This window comes from Sander lucioperca, chromosome 1 (assembly GCF_008315115.2).
Source record: "Sander lucioperca isolate FBNREF2018 chromosome 1, SLUC_FBN_1.2, whole genome shotgun sequence".
Classification (NCBI taxonomy): domain Eukaryota; kingdom Metazoa; phylum Chordata; class Actinopteri; order Perciformes; family Percidae; genus Sander; species Sander lucioperca.
The window spans coordinates 32,741,079-32,761,912 of NC_050173.1; the positions used below are offsets into that span (position 1 = coordinate 32,741,079).

General features: G+C 40.1%; 1 protein-coding gene across 1 annotated transcript in view; it reads left to right on the forward strand.

Moving 5' to 3' along the window:
• The first annotated feature begins 395 nt into the window (after positions 1 to 395).
• The window catches only part of jakmip1 (janus kinase and microtubule interacting protein 1), a 28,645-nt gene continuing 8,206 nt past the window's right edge, over positions 396 to 20,834 (forward strand). The window contains exons 1-9 of the mRNA XM_031303298.2: positions 396 to 937; positions 11,815 to 12,121; positions 13,921 to 14,253; positions 14,715 to 14,876; positions 16,517 to 16,729; positions 18,184 to 18,297; positions 18,535 to 18,681; positions 18,972 to 19,142; positions 19,867 to 19,926. Of these exons, the coding sequence (XP_031159158.1) occupies positions 11,966 to 12,121; positions 13,921 to 14,253; positions 14,715 to 14,876; positions 16,517 to 16,729; positions 18,184 to 18,297; positions 18,535 to 18,681; positions 18,972 to 19,142; positions 19,867 to 19,926 (1,356 nt within the window). The 5' untranslated portion in view covers positions 396 to 937; positions 11,815 to 11,965. The remainder of the gene's footprint in view (positions 938 to 11,814; positions 12,122 to 13,920; positions 14,254 to 14,714; positions 14,877 to 16,516; positions 16,730 to 18,183; positions 18,298 to 18,534; positions 18,682 to 18,971; positions 19,143 to 19,866; positions 19,927 to 20,834) is intronic.

Sequence of the window (20,834 nt, forward strand, 5' to 3'; positions counted from 1 at the left end):
CACATAATAGTGTAAAAGTATTCTTACAATAAAATATATTAAATAAGTAAAATACATTGACAATGAAATGAAAATACATTGCAGCTAAAAAGGAAAACATAAAAAAAGATATTTTAGCTTTATAAAGACATAATTTGTTGCTATAAGTAACCAATCAATAGAATATATTGTTGAGTTTTTTATTTTACAATAAACATCTTTATTCACACACAGAAATGTCGGTTCCCAATCTTCTTTCCATCCTTTGTTAATTGAGTTGGGTTAAGAACTTACTTCTTAATTGCTCTTACAGACCATAAAAGCAATATCTCTTTAAAATAATTATCTTTTTGTGTGAGTGGTTGGTGGTCTGTACCCCGTACGCCCTGACGACGTACGTTTCTCCCTCACCGGCGGCGTGTCCACGCATTAACCGCGCGCGGTGTCATTCTTGAACACGCAGTCAGGTGTCGCGCTTCTATCACGCTACCGGCGACGCCCGACCGGCGTTTTTCCCCTCCCCATGTTCACGTCGACACGGGCATCGAAACGGTATTAATTATTTATCTATTTTTTCACTCATGTGTTTGAAATGTATAGGAACGGATGACGTCGTGCGTGCACTCAAGTGTGTGTGTGGGCGTGGATGAAAATGTCAATGTGCGGCGCGAGAGAAGGAGAAGCCTGAAGCTGAATCTGCAGCTAGAGGATAATATCACTGGGGGAAACACAACTTCAGCCGCTGTGTTAACTGCTGGAAAATGTTTGTGATATCTGAGGAATAAAGTTGTAAACGGTCGCTGTTTGCAGTTAGCTGAGCTCGGCATCTTTGAAGAGCTGGAGGGGAGTTAATTCAGCTCGTCACTCACCCAAGCCTCTCTTCCTGAATGGGAAGAAAATAAGGCAGCGACGCTTCTTCAATATCAGGCCACTTGCGAACACCGGACCTCCATTTCAGGTAAGTTTGCTCAGTCTGTGATGATAGACAACAGACAGGACAGATAGACAGGGATGTGAATTTTGTCTGTATCGTTCGTGAACCTGTGTGACATCTCTGCTCGACTCTGCCAGCTAGCCAAAGAGGAAGTATGCAGCGTGATGATAACGTTACCCGACACGAGTGATTAACATTCAACTGCTTTCACTGTTCTCGTCTTCTTGATACGTTACTTAGCCGTTAACGTGCAGATGTTTCTTCCCGTGTCCTGCACGGTATAAGGGAGGCCCCCGGCCCCTGGTGGAATATGGAACACATTAGTCTGTGGTCACACCAGTGCAGCACGGTGGAAATGCTACATAACAGAAACACCAAGACATTACAGCCTGAGTGCAAGGACATCCGACCTCTGTGGCTGGAGGATGCTGCAGCAGCCCCCATGCATATCCGTGGGGTGTGGTTGGCGAGCTGGACAGGCATGCTGTCAGCAGTGTAAAAGCGCTCCCTGGAAGCCCTCTAGCCTATAATCTCCCATTTGACAGCTCATTAGAGAGCTGGCCACATCGCATAAAGCCACCCCCAACATCTCCACCACACAGTCCTCTGCCATGGATGTAGGCTACTGCCCCTCTGCTGTGTTTACCGGCGGGGTCTGTCTGTCTGTCTGTCATAACAGCTCTGCAGCTGTAGCGGGCGGCTCCAGAGGCTCGTAAATCTGTCCCAGTGGACAGCCAACATGTGTTGCACACTCACTTCTGTTTGATCAGCCTGCTCAGGGCATACTGTAAAAACGATGATGCATGCTGTGCTCATTGTAGGCCTATGTGTTGTTTTAACTGATCCTATAAGTAAGGGATGGCTCTCATGCGGAGTTTGGAACAACATTATAATTATTATTGTGACCGGAAGATGGGATCACTGTCTATTTATGATTTTTTTTTTTTTTTTTTTTTTTTCCACCCTGACCTCAACCTGTTGTCTTCTATGTTAGGTATAACATCAGTGAATACAGACATTCATCGGGACTCCTGCTTAAATCATAGTTCCCCCCTTTTTTTCCCCCTCACCCCTGCCTTTATCCACACTCCTCTCCCTAATTTAATTCATCCCACTTATTCTTCATTCATAATCCTATCTCTGCCTGCATACCCTTGCTTTCCTGAGCATAACTCTTTGAGTAACCGGCTGCTATCAGGATAATCCCTGTGTGCATACCTCTCTCATTGCTTCACTTCTTTCTTTATAACCCTCTCTTGAAGGCATAGGGTAGTTCACCCCATATTCTTAATGCATAGATTGAGACAGATGGAATAATACTGTGCATTAATGTTTATGTGTAAGTCAGCGGGTAAGTAGTAACTAGACAATTCTGATTAATGTGCTGTTTACTCATAGAGAGAGGCAAGGTTAATCACATTTCTGACTGCGCTATCAAGTCTTTCTGAGGGGAGAGAGGCCATCACTGCTAACATACACTGATGCACCCAGCCATGCAAAAGCATACATGCACATAGATGTAGGCTACATGCACAGACCAAAAACACACCTCCATCAATGCATGACAAGGATGACCAAATTTGTTCATTCGTTGGTACTAAATCTAAACCCTGAGCAATAAAACTAGCAGCAGAGACACAGCGTGACAGAGAGACTTATTGTTTATCTGTTTGGGTTGACTAGTCAATGGGGTCAGTAACTTGTAGTCATTCTGCTGGCATAGTAGTTTGTAGGTCATATGCTGCACTTGGCTGGGTTACTCAGCCTTTCAGTGGGATCTTTACAGTGTCTTTGGAGTATTGCCAGACGTGTGTGTGTGTGTGTGTGTGGATGTCTGAAGTGTGGTCAGACCTGTTCTGACAATCTACACTCTGCTGATGCAACCACAATGAGAATATAGTGTGTTGTGTCCGTATATAAGCCTATGAGACATTATAACGAATGTGCCATATAAACAGGAGTATATCTCAGTCGGGCCTCACCCTCACTGTTGGATTTTAATCTAGACAGAGTCTGCAATGAGTCTTTGTTTAGCTCCTATTTGCAGCTCTTTTATGTATTTATTGGGCCTGCATGTCTCACTGAAGTCTAGTTAATGTTTGATACTATGTGAATGTGTGTGTGGTCTGTCTAGCTTCGAGGAGGTCCATCTGTTAGTGTGTAATAAGCTTGAGTTGTGACCATTGCAAATACGTCTGTCTACCCAACATTTTGTACTTAATTTATAACCCATAAAACACCTATAATTAAAATATATATACAGTATACTTAACCTCTGCTAAAGAACAAAGTTAGCCTTTATAGTGCATTATTACATATTTTTATATGGCTTAATTTTTCTGATGTCCATCAAGGACAGGTTTATTTCCAGCCTATAATTTTACTGCACTTGTCTTGTTTTAAATAGATGACTTCATAGATGACTTCATTAATAAAGACTTAATATGACTTTTGAGGGGTGATAAAGTCACTTAGAAACAGTTAGTGTGTGGAGAGCAATTTGCATTTTAATAGGAAGCAACTAGAACTGAAACAATGGACCTTTTTCACAGCAGATATTTTGACTTGTCATAGTAGGAAAAGCACAGCTGAAATTGATAACCTTATCGATGGCTCAATTCCATCAAGTGTCCCAGTGAGCTATTTCAGGGAGTCAACATGCACAATACCGGGCCCTCTCCTAAGTGGAATGCAGCCATCATTAATGGTTTTGAGTACACCTGTGCTTTTCCTACTATGACATGTCAACATGTCTGCTGTGAAAAAGGTCTCAAAGGTCTTAGTCGTTTAATCTGTTAGGCGAACGGACAGAAATGAATCGGCAACTATTTTGATAATCTGTTTATCATTCGAGTTACTTTATAAGAAGAGATGCCAAACATTTGATGGTTGCAGCTTTTTCATGTGAGGAATTGCTGCTTTTATCTTTGGGGTTTGAACTGTTCGTTGAACAAAAAAGTCTGAGAAAGTATGATGGCCATTTTTCGCTATTTTCTGATGGTTTATAGAGCAAATGACTAATTATGATCGGCAGATGAATGAGTCCTGGATGCAACAACATAGGACGAAGTGGGAAAAAACGTTGTTTTCTTTTTAAAACCTGCCACTATATGTTATTGCCAACTGGGGAATGGACATTTTTCTTCTTGTTTCAAACAATCAGTCTCCAGCTGTTGAAGTAGGTTACTTAAGAATGTACTGCCCTACCACCCCCTTTTTGCCCTGCACCTCACCGGTGGGGATGTGCACACTACCACTACTGCCCTACCACTGTCCACTATATTGTACAGTTCACTGCTGATGTTTATTGCAAAATTCCTAGTACAAAGAAGAAAACAAACATTGTCATGTTCTACATTTAAATCTTCCAACTAAAAGGCAAAGCATAGGAACACCAATCTGCCAGTGTACTGTTGTAACCCTAAACAGGGCAGTGTCATCATTTCACAGAGAGAGAACAGGAATTTCCTGAGGCACTGATGAAACTACCTATAAGTTTGTCACACTTTTCTCAGCCTCGTTTGAAGGTTTTAAGATTTCAACATCAGCAAATCGTAGCTAGCATAAAGCCTTGATTATGCTATGCTTAGAATTAATATTTTTATGGTGTATTGATGCTGATAGACACATTTTGTTTTTAGACTTTTTTTAGAGTCTCATTCTCAAGCAACAATTAGCTTAATTGTTAGCAGCTGCAGGATTTCTTCATCACTTTTTCTTGCGGTCACCATCAAGTGATTTAGCTCCATTGTTTGTTTAAGCTGATTGCATCAGCACTACATTCACTGAATTTACTGTAAATAGGCCTTGCAAGTGCATTTGTTGTTGCTGTGTTATCAAATGCATATTTTACCCATTGCAAAATGTGACTTGTGATTGAACTGACGAGTCATAGTCATTTTCTTGAATTACGAACACTGGATTATATCGGCTATATGTGGGTGATAGCAGGGTCAATGATGACTCTTCGGTCATGGTCATCAGTTTTATCTGTTAAAAGGTTTTTGTTTAAACATTTGGACTTTCTCGTGCAATAAAAAGGTAACTGCAGTGGATCAGGTAATTTAAGGTCTATGACCTGTGCTGGCTTTTGTTTGCTTCTGTGAACATTAAAGGTGCGTGTTTGCTTCTTGGTGCCCCTATAAAATGTTCCAGTTTCCCCTATAAACTCTTGGAGTTTGGTTCTGCCTGGCAGCTTGGGAACATGTGGCTCTAGGGGGGGTGTGTGGTAACTGTGTGTGGTTGATGGCATATATATATATATATATATATATATATATATATATATATATATATATATATATATATATATATATAAAAACTCCAAGAGTTTATAGGGGAAACTGGATATATATATATATATTTCGATATTATTTCGATTAAAAAAATTAATCTAATTAATTACAGACTCTGCGATTAATTAATCGCATACATAATTAACGGTGCCTGAACCGATACTTTTTAAGAAAGTAAAAAAATAAAAGAAAACAAAGGGTACTAAACATCAGTCGGTGACATTAAAGAACGGCTTGTTTATTGCTAAGGCCATATGGTCAAAATTAAATGATTTAATAATAATGTATAACAATAACTTATTTCACTAGTAAATTGCTGTTGAACGACAAAAACAACCACCTAGGACATTTACAATAACTTCAAATGCACCACGGCAGCTCGGCAGCTGCAGATTGTTACATACCGCTGTTGAGTCACAGTCCTCTACAGTAAAACACAGTCAAACTTTACACCGTTCAGCGTTAGCTGTCAGCATTGTAACCGTGTTTAATCCAGCTACTAGCTAGCGGTAGGCTAACGTTAGCTGCTGTTGAGTATAGTGTTAACTAGCGTCACGTGCAGCGGTGTTTGTGTTGCCTGAATCGTCTGTTTCAGAGCATCAGAGAGAAGTGCAGACATATCAGTGGCACCAGATTTCGGTAGCCAGGGTTGGCAGGAAGAAGATTTTTACAAGTAAATGTTCCAGTTAATGATCCAGGCAGCACATTCTCGTCTCCCTCCTTCATTTTACAGTCCAATGGTGGCTAGAACGGCTCCGGGTCAAACGTCAATATGGAATGGATTAATCTGCGTTATTTTTTTTAACGCGTTATTTTTTCTCAGATTAATTAATCGAAATTAACGCGTTATTTTGACAGCCCTAATATATATATATTAGGGGTGCATGATATGTCGACTCAATATCGTTATCGTGATATCATGTTGCACAATATTATATCGAAAGAAAGAAAAGTTGTGTCCTGTTCTCTTTATTTATTTATTTTATACTATACAACCAGTAAAACATGTTCTGTTCTGTAGACATGGTCGTTATTTATTTATTCATGTTGTACCAGTCCAATATGACTGTCAGTTGAAAAGACCTTGTGTTGTAAGAAAACTTTTTTAATTTGTTATGAATCTATTTTTATGCGTTTTCCCATAACTTGTAATTTTACATGTTTAAAAATATCAAAATTAATATTGATATCGCAGTATCATATTTTTATATATATATATATATATATATATATATATATATATATATATATATATATATATATAATGCATGTATATATATATATATATATATATATATATATATATATTGCATGTATATATATATATATATATATATATATATATATATATATATATATATATATATATATATATATATATATATATATATATATATAATGCATGTATATATGTGTTTGTGTACACCTGGTCTCTGATATTGGCCTTGATATTGACCAGTGGCAGAGTGGAAAGTGTACAGAAAACATTTCTTTGTTCTTGTAAATTATGTGTGCAAATTCCAGTACACATGGTTGTGAGTCAAGTCTAATTGACCTCTACTAAATAAAGATATTTTTGTTGAGAGCTTTTGTGTGAATAGATGTCAGCTGTATCTGTCCCGATGTTCTTCTGTTTAAGACTCATGTCAGTGCGAATGATCTCTCTCTCTTATTCTGTCTCTGTGAATGAGAGTGAGATCACTGATTGCTTCAGCTCGGAAACATCACCATGCCAGCAAGTGGGGGTGGACTTGAGGGATGTAAGATGAGAGGGGGGAGATGGTTGGAGGTTGGTTTCTCTGGTAGAGGTCTGCATGTTTTCTTTTCCACTTTGCTCCCGCTCTTTCCTCTTCTCTGCCTCTCTCTTATTGGCTTAATCCTCCTCCATCCTGTCTCTCATTCTTTTTCTCTCCCATCCCCACTGGTTCCCAACGTTTGACTGTGCGTGCTGTGTAAGAATCCATGTGGAAGAAAGCTTCCTTGCCCTCCAGTTTAAATGCATTTCTGTCTCTCAGTCAACCTCGACTCAGAGATTGAACCAGATAACAAAATCATGTGTACGTGTTTTTTTTCTTTCAAATGCAGCCTCTACACGATGCAGTTGTGTGTGTGTTTCAAATCTACCATGAGACTCCTCCTTCCCATCATCCTTTGCTGTATGAGAGGAATATAGTTTTTAAGAGCAAGGGTTGCCTTGGTAACTATTGCTGCATTCTGTGAGTTGTATGAATGTTTGGTAATGTGTGTGTGTGTAGAAAAAGATGGCAGGCTTAATGCTTTAGCTCCCTTATTGCATTATTTATTTAATAGTCAGCAGAAAGACTGGAAGGTTACTGGGTTATAATCTATTGCAGGAAGAGATTAGAGGAGTCCTCGTTTAAGATCAGTGTATGTGTGTCATAGTAACAACAAATCCATAACAACATATGTTATATAAACTTAGCACAAAATGTAAAGAAATTTGTGTTTGGTAGATTATTTCTCTGTGGTAACAATGCTTTTTGGCAATAAATCTTATACCGTTGGAAAGCCTGTTTAGTTCCCTTCAGATGGTGCCCCATTTGTAAGGAACATGCATTTGTGGGATGAGCAGCAGTGCTGAGTATGTGGGTTGCACCCATGAAAAATTTGCCAAATCTTCTCTGCCAATGCCAAACAGCTTATTCTGCCATTGACTCGTTTGGTGGATTGGATGATTGAAGTTTGAAGAAACAAGACGTATTGGCAATTAAACAATTTATTCATTTCACAAACAGGTGCCTCAGTAGCGTGTGGAAGAATCATACACAGCCACAACAGCCTGACACCTCCTCCTCATGCTGGTCACACACTGCTGTGGGATGGCATCCCATTCTTCAACCAGCAGTTCTGACCTCAACCCCATTGAACACATTGATCAGCTTGGGCGTGCTGTTCGTGCCAGAGTGACCAACACAACCACATTGGCTAACTTGCAACAAATGCTGGTTGAAGAATGGGATGCCATCCCACAGCAGTGTGTGACCAGCATGAGGAGGAGGTGCCAGGCTGTTGTGGCTCTTCCACTCGCTACTGAGGCTCCTGTTTGTGAAATGAATAAATTGTTCAATTGCCAATATGTCTTGTTTCTTCAATCACCCAATCCACCAAACACCAAACGAGTCAATGGCAGAATAAGCCGTTTGGCATGGGCAGAAAAGATTTGACAAATTTTTCATGGGCACAACCCACATGCTCAGCGCTGCTGCTCATCCCACAAATGCATGTTCCTTACAAATGGGGCAATTTACTGCACTTGTCTTGTTTTAAATAGATGACTTCATAGATGACTTTGTTAATAAAGACTTAATATGACTTTTGAGGGGTGATAAAGTCACTTAGAAACAGTTAGTGTGTGGAGAGCAATTTGCATTTTAATAGGAAGCAACTAGAACTGAAACAATGGACCTTTTTCACAGCAGATATTTTGACTTGTCATAGTAGGAAAAGCACAGCTGAAATTGATAACCTTATCGATGGCTCAATTCCATCAAGTGTCCCAGTGAGCTATTTCAGTGAGTCAGCATGCACAATACCAGGGCCTCTCCTAGGTGGAATACAGCCATCATTAATGGTTTTGAGTACACCTGTGCTTTTCCTACTATGACATGTCAACATGTCTGCTGTGAAAAAGGTCTCAAAGGTCTTAGTCGTTTAATCTGTTAGGCGAACGGACAGAAATGAATCTGCAACTGATAATCTGTTTATCATTCGAGTTACTTTATAAGAAGAGATGCCAAACATTTCATGGTTGCAGCTTTTTCATGTGAGGAATTGCTGCTTTTATCTTTGGGGTTTGAACTGTTGGGTGAACAAAAAAGTCTGAGAAAGTATGATGGCCATTTTTCGCCGCTATTTTCTGATGGTTTATAGAGCAAATGACTAATTATGATCAGCAGATGAATGAGTCCTGGATGCAACAACATAGGACGAAGTGGGGAAAAAACGTTTTCTTTTTAAAACCTGCCACTATATGTTATTGCCAACTGGTGAATGGACATTTTTCTTCTTGTTTCAAACAATCAGTCTCCAGCTGTTGAAGTAGGTTACTTAAGAATGTACTGCCCTACCACCCAAACAGCTTATTACCATTTGAAAGGGAACTAAACAGGCTTTCCAACAGTATAAGATGTATTGCCAAAAAGCATTGTTACCACAGAGAAATAATCTACCAAACACAAATTTCCTTACTTTTTGTGCTAAGTTTATGTTATAAATACACCTGCTACTAAACTAATCATCAATTTAAATCCTTATGTGTTTGTCTTGTGTGGTTGGAGGTCACCCTTTTTTTCCAGCTTAGCCAATGCATGTCAATGATAACCTTGTTAGTTTAACATTAAAGCTCAGGGGCGGGTCTAGAGGGGGGCCCGTGGTGGCACTAGCCACCCCTGAAACATTATACCCACTGGTGCCCTCCCAATCCAATGGGGTGTAGTGCTGTCAATCTGTCAAATTTGATTTCCATTGGATCAAAGTACTTTCACTTTGCTGCCTGTTCTGCCATTTGGTAAATTGATATATACTTACAATACACATTGTATGGCAACTGTGTACTTTGTTAAAATTTTGAGGCCAGTTTAGAAGTAGAAACATATTGAACTCACTGTAGAGCACTTGTTGCTGTTAGAAATAAATTGTGTTTTGCATTCCCAGCCCTTCTCACATGACCAATTAATGTTTCCATGGTGACTATCCATATTTTTGCTTTAAGAGCCCATAGAAAATGTGTATTGTATTTGGACACACAGTTTGTTGAAAGTGCTCATATTATGCTCATTTCAGGTTCATAATTGTATTTAGAAAACACCATATTTTTGTTGTACTGCACATTGCTGCAGCTCCTCTTTTCACCCTGTGTGTTGAGCTCTCCGTTTAAGCTACAGAGTGAGGCATCTCACTTCTGTTACTATCTTTGTTGGGAGTCGCACATGCACAGTACCTACAGTATGTCAGCACTACAAGCTAGTCAGTTGCAGAGTATGAGGGAGTGCCATGCTAGCAGCTAGGCGAGCATTATAACGTGTGTTACAAAGTGACGCACCTTTGTCACGGAAGTAAAGGCTGGACTACAACAGAGCAGTTTGGAGCAGTTTGCTGTGAACAGTGTTTTCTGTTGGAGATGGTAAGTCCCTTTTGGGGTGGACTTTGGGCTTTTTCACTTTGTAAACCTATAACATGCACAAAAAAAGATATATAACACAATAAAGGAAAGGGAAACGCCAAAAAGCACAATATGAGCACTTTAAAATAAAAACAAGTGACATTAATAATGAATGTGATGTTTTATTTAGCAAAATTACATTTTGTTGTTCTATCCTATCCAATATTTCCTATGTTTCTAAACAGATTTTCTATGCTGTATTCTGATAAAATGCTCCCGGGCCCCCCCTGACTTATTATTGGACCCCCCTGTGCCACCCCACTTAAAAAATCCTGGAATCGCCCCAGTTAAAGCTGAAACTATTAGTTAAATAATCTATTAGTCGAGCGTCTATTTTGGATCTAATTATAACTAGAAAAATAATGCCTGTGGCCACTCTTTCTGGTATATCCAGCATGTTTAGAAAGTAGGGCTGTCCACGATTAAAGAAATTCTTATTCGATTTTGTCGACTAATCGATTATTTGTTTTAATCGACAGATCTGTAAAGCTGAGTTTCTCCACAAAGAATCATGCAAAAGCACCACTTTACATCTTGTGTTTACCACAGTTGACTAATCTACTAAAGAAATGTTAGTCGACTAAGTCCAAAATGACCGATTAGTCGACCAATACACTAGGAGGGAGCAGCCCTATTAGAAAGGGAAAGGTGGAGACAAATCTTGCAATTGTTTTGCACTGATGGATAAAGTGGAATAATCGAATGGCAGTAATCAAGTCAGCTACCGTCTACATTCCCCTGGTCCAAATAGTCGAGACAAAATCAATCTACTATATCTATTTGAAACAGTCATTTATTTAGAACGTGTGAAGACAAAAAAAAAAAAAGGTAATAGCAAAGATTTCTCGATTCAATTTTACAAGAAGACTTCTCGTGAATGTTAGTACAGACTGTCAGTGTTCAGGGAATTTGCAGTAAAGTGATGGAGTGCTGATGTGATATGTGATGGTTAGTTTGTTCTGCAGGGGTTATGTCGAATACAGTGATACTAGGACAGCTCTTTATTCTGCACTATGTGCGCAATATGTGCGCAGGTCCAGAACAGATTGCAGGATCTGTGGAAAAACTAATCATCAAAGTAAATCGTTCATTTATTAGTCTACTGAAAGAGAGACTTGTTAGAGAGATGGGAGAGGCCAGGGACCATAACAATGGTGGTCAGACACATTTTCATGCACTATCGTGCTTTTAAGTACAGCCCAGGGACTGGAATGGGATGATGATGATAAATGGCCAACGTGTATATGTTAGAGAGGAGAGGGTGACAGAGGAGAGTGTAAATGTTAGTACCAAAAATAGTCCCGTTTTCCCCAGGCTGTAGTGCGTCATGTGGCTTGGGCCCAGTGCATCGTGCAGAGTAGTTTGGTGTATCTCAGTCACTCACTCAACCTTTTTCTTTTTGTCCGTCTATCTCTCTCAAATAGAAACTCTCAGCAACCTCCAGCAATGATGTAGACTTGACAACGATATGATGATGATGCAGGACCTCGCACGGAGGAAGAGCAGCGACTGACTCTCCTCCTTTTTCCCACACCTGGCGCTCTATGTCCATCCTGATTGGGCGGCCAGAGAGTGATGTCCTCAACCACACCCCTTGCAGCCCCACCCCTTAAGAAGGGAAGGAAGCCGGAGAAATCAGATGTGATGACTGACTCGGTGCCGGCCACCAACGAGGAACTGAGGAGCAAACTCATGGACACCCAAATTGAGCTGCAGCAGGAGCGGGCCAAGGTGAGCGGGAGGATGTGGAGGCCTTGTGTAGAAAAATGATGACAGTGACAGTAGAGAGGTAGTCCTCTTTTAATCATCACAATAGAGGCAGGAAAAGGAGAGGGTGGCCAATTTCAAATAATTATTTATATACTATTTACTTTTTATGCAGGGTCACAGTCACAAAGTTGTAAATACTTATTTTCCACTGCAGTTAATATCCAATACAAGCACACATATTAAGAAGTAATTATTATTTAAATTTTTTATTTACCTTTGTTTAACCAGGAAGAGACTCGTTGAGATTAAATATCTCTTTTTCAAGAGATTCCTGGCCAAGACATGCAGCAGTACAACCACACATACATACAAACACAAAAACACTGAAAACCTAAAACAGCAAATCCCTCAAAGTCAACCACAATCCTAAACGCATCAGGCAAAACATCTACAGCCAGATGTGGCTGCCTCTAAGTCAATCAACATCCTCTTAAAAGCAACCAATGAGACCAGCTCATTAAGTTTCATGGATTTCTGTAACTTGTTCCATGTAAAGGGAGCAGTAAACTTAAAGGTCTTTTTCCCCAGCTCAGTTCTAACCTTTGGAACGGACGAAGATTGTAAGTCCCAGTACTATTTACACTGATATAGGTCAGAAGGTAGACTGGAAGTAGACCTAAAAAAGCCTTGTATATGAAGATATGCCAGTGTCGAAGTCTCCGTGTTGATAGAGAAGGCCATCCAACACGTTCATACAGTTCACAATGGTGAGTGAGGGCTTTAAAACCAGTGATGAACCTCAGAGATCCATGGAATACAGTGTCCAGTGCATGTAAACTTTGAGACGAAGCATGCATGTATAAAACATCACCATAGTCAAGTATGAACGAAAAGGCAGGATTTGATTCTGAAATAAAACCCTAGTTTAAGTTTTAATATTTTTGCTTGCTGCTGAATATGTGTAAAAGAAAGAGATTCATCTACTTCTAGTAGGAGCTGTAATAATGGTGATTGCACAGTATGAGATTATACCTATACTTAGTTCCACAAGTTGGACTTTCACTAGACGTTAATAGTTGTTTCCAGTGTCTCATTACCAAGGTGTTATTGATGCACACATTGTCATCAGTGTACACACATGGCCTACCAGTATTATATTTATTCAGTGCCTGTTTGGCCTGCCCTTCTAACCCTGTACACAGTTTAGAAAAGGTGTCAAGGCGGTTTGTCTTGCCTTATCTCTTGTTATTGACACACAAATATGCTCTCCGTGCCCTTCTTTGCATGGTTGAACTTGGAGAAGGGCAGTAATTGGGATTCAGTTATTACGGGGAAAAGCCATGCTTTAAACGTATGCACTTTGCATTAAAAACATCTGCAAGATGGCATCTGGAGCAATGCATGTAAGAATGTCAACAGCAGTGCATAAAGTATAATATTGACAGTCAGGGTGTGACAGTTATCATGATAAAATTAATCTGAGTGGACAAAGATATAAGTAGGTGCATGCGAGGAAAAAATATTTTTGATTTAACATTTATTTAAGCCTTCACAGGCACCATAACTGTTGTTGTCAATTTGAGTGTCTTCCTAATAAATATAAATATAATACAATATAATAAATCACCACTCAATATAGCTGTTTATCCGTATCGACTGCCTGGTCTAGAAGCACAAACTTGCAAATGAAGTCATCGTAGTGGTGCAAACAGTCTGGGGGCAAATGGATGAACATGCTGGCGGCCTGTAATTGGTATGACAATGACTGGTAGATTGGATTCTTATGCAACTCTAATGGCAAAATGTTTTCGCTCTCCCAGATATGTAAGCTCCGTGAGCGGCTCCAGGAGCAGCGGCAGGCTCGCGAGCTTGAGCAGCACAAGCATGCTGTGGCACTAACTGACCTGCGCGCCAAACTCCACGAAGAAAAGCTACGTGAGATAGCGACTGCCCGTGAGACCCTGGCACGGCAGCATGAAGTCGAACTGGCCCGGGCCATCAAGATCCGCGATGCTGAGGTGCAGAGGCTCCAGGGGCTTGTAAACGCACTGAGAGATGGAGCCGCTGACAAGCTCAAAAATGCTCTTCTCGGAGAGGCTCGGGAGGAGGCCAGAAGAGCTTTTGATGGGGAGAGAATAAAGCTACAGCAGGAGGTAGGTTGCAGCATGTATTTAGGTGACAGTAATGCACCGTACCATATTTAAAGCACTTACACTGTGAACTGTGGTGGTTTGTTTGTTTTTCTGTTGCATTTAGGCTGAGACCTCTCAGAATTGTAAAATATGTGTTGCAGATTGGATATTTTATGAGGGCATTGTATGTTCTTCGATAAAGACAAACATTTTTAAACCATTGTGTGTGTGTGTGTGTGTGTGTTGATGTGAGACTGTGTAAACCTTGTAAAATTTGCTGCTGAAAAACAGGAAGCAGGATGGAAAAGCCTGTTGCCAAGCTATTGTTTCGTTGTAGCCTTTCCAGACAAACAGGGCATCTATCATTACAACTGTCTAATGAGATAGGATGTGTGTTTATAAATGCACGAGTGTCACTCTCTTTGTTGTTTTTGGTTTTGTATGAATTCATATTATTGTGTATATGTGGTTTTTTTTTTTAGATTCAGGAGCATAAGACAGCCAGGAAGCAGGCTGAGGAGGCGCATGCAAATGCTCTGCAGGCCGATAAAGCCAAAGCAGTAGATCTCCGCACGGCCTACCAACAGCACCAGGATGAGGTGAATCGCATCAAACGGGACTGTGAGAGAGACATCCGCCGACTGGTGAGACCACATGCTGCTGGGAAGACACACATTAGAGACACTAGACATGTCATATCTTAAACAGGCATGGTCACTAGCTAAGTCTTTAGATAAATCTAATAATTTGAAATATTGCCTAAAGACACCGTTGACGATATACTTGCTTGTGACTCTATAATATGATATACAACAAATCATTTCAATTTATTAGAAATTATTTATTCTATTTAACCTTTATTTACCTTGGTATGCCAGTTAAAGTAACTTTAAATATTCACGGCCAAATTAGAAACAATCCCACCCTTAGTGTTTAACACTGAAGAACTGAGCTAATGTGCCTCATCAGGACTTGGTGTGGTTTGATCATATTTCATTGCCAGTGGTCTGGCAATAAAAGCCAACCAAACAAACTCCCACAACTGTCATCCCATTTAAATGAAAATGTCGTTAAATCCCTGTTGCAAAACGCACAGACAGAAATCTCGGAATTGAAATAAGCAAAAACTCTTCTAACTTTGCAGTAATGCTCAGTAAGTAAGAAGCTGATTGAGAAAATTTGTTTTAGGGCCTTTAAACTTCAACACCATATATGATTACTTCCCTGTTGAGCCTCTGTTGGAGAGTGTCCTGTTACGTCCATCACAACAAGCTAACCTTAATTGAATTACAAAATGTGGAACAACTAAAAACAGAGCTTACATTGCCCTGTAAACCATATATTATTATTCCTTACCTTGACAAACCTAGCAGCTGTTATTTTTATAGTCCTTGTCTGCCTCAACCACATTTGAATATCACCAAGAGTCCCTCACACACACTTCCTGCTTCTGAAGTTTATCTCACAGACATTGTATGGAGGTTAGTCTAATTGCTGTACTGTCTGTCTTAGCCTATCTCACCATGTGGTGCTTATCTGCAAAAATAAAAGTCTGAATACCTGCCACAGTTACTCATTAACCCTTTTACATACAGTAGGGCTACATCAGGCATTATTTTTAGTAAAGGAATGTTTGAACAGGGAGACTTAATAATAGTTTGAATCAGAGTGGTAAAAGAGTAAAGCATGGCTGGCTCATTGATGGATAGCAGTCAGTGCAGGAAATACCAGCATTAAAGAACAAAATACGGAGGGAAGTAGTAGCGGGAACATTTATCAGAAGAAGTGTGAATGCAGAGCAAGAACAAAGCTTCATAAATTAATAACAGCTAAAGCACTATATTTTAAAAGTTAAAACACTGTCGCTCTCTTATTCTGTTCTCGGCCATCGGAGCGTACAGGTTGTTAGACTGAAGGTGTAGACAGTGTTGGACTTAAGGTCGCATCACATTAAACCTAATTGTTTATACATAAATAAACAGAAGAACAATGTATTTCATGTAAACAAGATACTCACAATTTTTGCTGAATTTCATAAACATGTGTGATGTACTGTAACATGATCTCAGAAATATTTGCACTATTTATTATGAACATTTTCAGTGATTTAATATGGGCTGTAACTGGGATTTAATGGAAGACAGACAGACAGACAGACAGACAGACAGACTCACTCACTCACTCACTCACTCACTCACTCACTCACTCACTTACTCACTCACTCACTCACTCACTCACTCACTCACTCTTTCCACCACCATGTTCTTATCCATCCCTCTTTTAGATGGATGAGTTGAAGGCAAAGGACCGGGTGATGTGTGCCCTGGAGAGGGAGCTGGGGGTGCAGGCCGGCTTCACCCAGAAGCTTCAGCTTCAGAAGGAAGCCCTGGATGAGCAGCTGGGTCAGGTACGGGAGGCGGAGAGACACAACCACGGCAGCCCCAAGAGAGAGCTGGTGCCTGGGCTGGGGGACAGTTCAGACCTGCTCAGCAACCAGGTATACACATGCATCTGCACATGTGCATAATTACATTAATATTACTTGGTTAAATGCTCTACATGCATACATACATTTTCAGGGATACCTTCAGACTTTGAGTTCATAACTATTATTTTTTTTAATGAAAGGATGCAAAATATTACATTGTAGGTGGCAAAGCTATGATTTTTAATTTTGGGCGACAGAGCCTCTAAAATAGCATTGAAATTAAAGAAAGGACACTGGCTTTAGATTGGTTCTTCGCATTAGCTGCCAGTACCTTGGCTTTAGGTATCATAGAGTAAAAGTGTAATTGTTGTAATTCCTGATTTGAAACTTTAATTAGACTCTAAAACATTGAAAATGTAAAAAAATTAGTGCTGTCAGTTAAACGTGTTATTAGCGGCGTTAACGCAAACCCATTTTAACGCCGTAAATTTTTTTATCGCAAGATTAACGTTCTTTTTGGCATAGCAAACTTTATAGTTTTTTTCACATGCTGTTGCAACAACTAGTAACATTAGAAAAACTACAACACCACACCGGATCTAGCTAGACTGGAAACAAAACAACAGGCACACCGCACACACTTGTTTGGGCTTGCGAGCCGGCCAAAGAGTAGTAGGCTAACATTACGTTTTGAGTGGATGGCGAGCGTGAGACGCCGAAATGGATGCCAATAAGATTCTGAATGGAAAGTTTACTTTTAAAAAGTTGCCAAATGGTTCCATTGACAAGACCAACGTGATCTGTGTGTTTTGTCGTTGTGAACTGAGCTATCATCGCAGCACGTCCAGTCTGAAATACCACTTGATGGCCAAGCACACAGCTGATGCGAATTCTCCGCCCCCTCGTCAAAGCCAGGCGACAAAAGCACAAAACAAGCTGATCCACTTTTCCATGTTGATAAGAGCATTAAAATGAGAAAAAATAATTGGACAAAAAGAAATCTAGGGATATTTAGAATAGGTAAAAATGTGCGATTGATTGCGAGTTAACTGCCATTAATGCAATTAATCGCGATTAAATATTTTAATCGTTTGACAGCACTAAAAAAAAAAAAAAAAATAATAACATTATACTGCATGTGTTCTTGTTTGTTTAGCAGGTCTCTATGGCAGGCTGACTCACCCCGCCATTTACATTTTAAGGGATACCTTCAGACTTTAAGTGCATCATTTATTTCCCCCTAGTGACAAGGAAAAACATCAGTCATATGTCATATGTACATGTACAACATTGTATATCTGTACATTAAGTCACATCTGCACATACAGCTCATCCATTCATGAGAAGCTGGATATACTGTGTATACTGCACATACAGGTTCACAGTGGCACAGTGAACTGGCATCTCATCTTTCATCCCATCACTTCCTCTTTCCCATCCACCTCAATTACTTGCCTGCCTGCATGTACTCCCTTTTTTAGTTTTTATCTTCCTCCTCCTCACCCCTCCCCCCTGCTCCACAGGAGGTGGAGGAGCGTGACATGAGGAGGTTCCAGCTGAAGATTGCGGAGCTCCACTCGGTCATCAGGAAACTGGAGGACAGAAATGCACTGCTGGCAGATGAGAGGAATGAACTAGTGAGAAACACACACACACACACACACACACACACACACATATATATTGTTACAATTAACGAGTACAAATATATACACATCAATAAATATACATGCTTGTAAAACTTGTATTAAAACATTTAATCTTCTAAGCTGTCCAGCCCCGATCTTGCCTCTCCTGCTCAAACTGGAAATTCTGTGTCACTACAAGACTTAAGACTACATTGTTTCCCCTCCCTGTTTCCTTCCTCTGTCCAGTTGAAGCGTATGCGAGAAGCCGAGAGCCAGATGAAGCCCATGTTTGAGAAGAACAAGCGGCTGTCCAAGAAGAATGACGACCTTCTTCAAACGCTGCAACGCATGGAGGAGAAACTGAAGAACCTGAGCCGAGACAACGCTGAGATGGTGAGATGCACCCAGTAAATGTTTTACTACTTCTACTCTCTGTTGTTTTCTTCTTCTCTCTAGTTAAAGATGCATCCAAAGTTCAAATACTACTAGAAAATAGCAGATATTTTAGATAGCAGATATGTTTTAATCTGTAAAGGAAGAGGGATTGTGTTACTGTACTTTGAGTGTCCCTGAGATTATGATCAAAAAAGGAAGCAGGACCTCTACTGGCTATTTGAGGAGAAGCATTAAATCATTCTCCATGGGGCCATAATTTGGCCTCTCTCTCTGTCTCCCTCCCTCAGAAGGAAAAAGCTGCCTCCTCTCGGCCCCCCTCACAGCAACAATCCATTCAGCCCCAGCTGAAGCGGCCAAGCTCCCTCACAGACCTGAGCCATGCCCACGAGGAACAGGAAGTGGAGTTCCTCAAGCTGCAGGTTTCTGAGCAACGTGGCATCATTGATGAGCTCACGCAGGTCAGGATTTTACTCAAACCAGATAAAATTTTTTGAAGAAATCAATCCATTCTAATTGGTTTCAGTGTGTGTCAAGTTAGTGTCACTGTTTTTAACATATGAGTAACATGTTTCTTTTATGAGCACTGATATCTCACACTTTGTTCTCGAAAATAATCAAAGATTGTACTAAAATGGGATAGGGCTGGGCGATTTAACGATATATGCTGTCAGATAATATGAATTTGTCTCCTGTCAGACATTTTGTCACGTGAAAGCACTTTTGCTGCTCCTCTCTTCCTTTTGGATGCCCCTGGCTTTGGGGAATACGTTATATTTTCAGAAGGGGCAGTTGTTGTGTTTGGTAGAATGTATTATTGGTTTAAGAACATTTCTACACAATCTCTGATTCAGCAGAGAATCATTCATCTCCACCCGTCTTTCCCCTCCCACACTATTTTCTTTACCTTCCCATCACAGCCCGACTCATCCAAATGCTTCAACCCACATGCTTTATTCTAATGATTGAATTGTTTGCTGTCCACTGTTACCACTTCATCTCAATTATCAGTACAGTTTGATTTTCCATTTCCTGCGTTCTTATTTGACCTCCAATTTTGTAGAAAAAGACAAAATGTATGGCTGCATGAAATATTTTGATGACAGTTATTGTTTTGATTGAGCTGTGTGAAGCCTTTGCAGCTCTCTGAGTCTTGATCTTGATCTACTGTGTGTTTGTCTTTAGGAACGTGACCGATTGGTGATGAGCAAAAAGAACAGAAGGAAACCTTTCAAACTGTCTAAAGTAAGTGTCCATGAGTGTTTTAAAATCCAGTGGTGCATAACTAAGCAACTACCGTATCTGTGGTTGACTGATCCTAAAGTCCTGTTTTTCTTTGAGTGTGTGTGCATCTCTTTGTGCATGTTTGTGTTTAATTGGGCTCAGGAGACAATGATGGCAGTTTCCCTCACAGCTGGGAGCATCACGCTGAGCACACACGCAACTCCTGCATCAATCAATCACCACAGCTAGTGGAAATGTATTTGTTCATTTCGGTCTTATTTTATTTTGTGTATTTAGTGTTATTGTGCGGTCATGAATACATTTATTGCAAAAATGGCAAGCTTAATTTGTGCACAACAGTTTGTGTCTTTTTATCTGTGCTTCCTTGTGTGTGAATAAAGAGGAGAAGGGATTATGATACCTAATAAGGTGAGGTGACTATGTTAGAAAAATAAATGACTGTGATATGCGTGTGTGCATGTTTGGGCTAATACACCAGGGGACATTTTAGCATCTATGATGTTGCTAGGAGGGGGAGTTTGTAGATGCTTGTCATATATTTTCTCCTACCTCTCCTGCTGGAAGTAGTTTGTCACGGTGGCGAGGTTGATACAGGGTTGGGCACAGTGGCTTGGCTCTTGGACTTGCACCTGGATATTTGTCTCTCTTTTTTTGGAATTTAATGTAGTCTACATAAGCTTGGAGACAAAAAACCACAAGCTGCCATTTGGGTTTTTCTGGAGGAGTACTTTGATTGTAACCAGAAGCTTTGTTGTCTGCTTTTTCATTTTGTGTTGGAGTGCAACAATTGTGCTTTTTGGACGGCCTGCACAGCTCTATATAAATCAGCTAGTATAGTCCAAGATATGACAGACGTATTTTGGGAAGATTCTTTATAGTATTGTGTTGTTTTTTGTCTTGAAGCAACA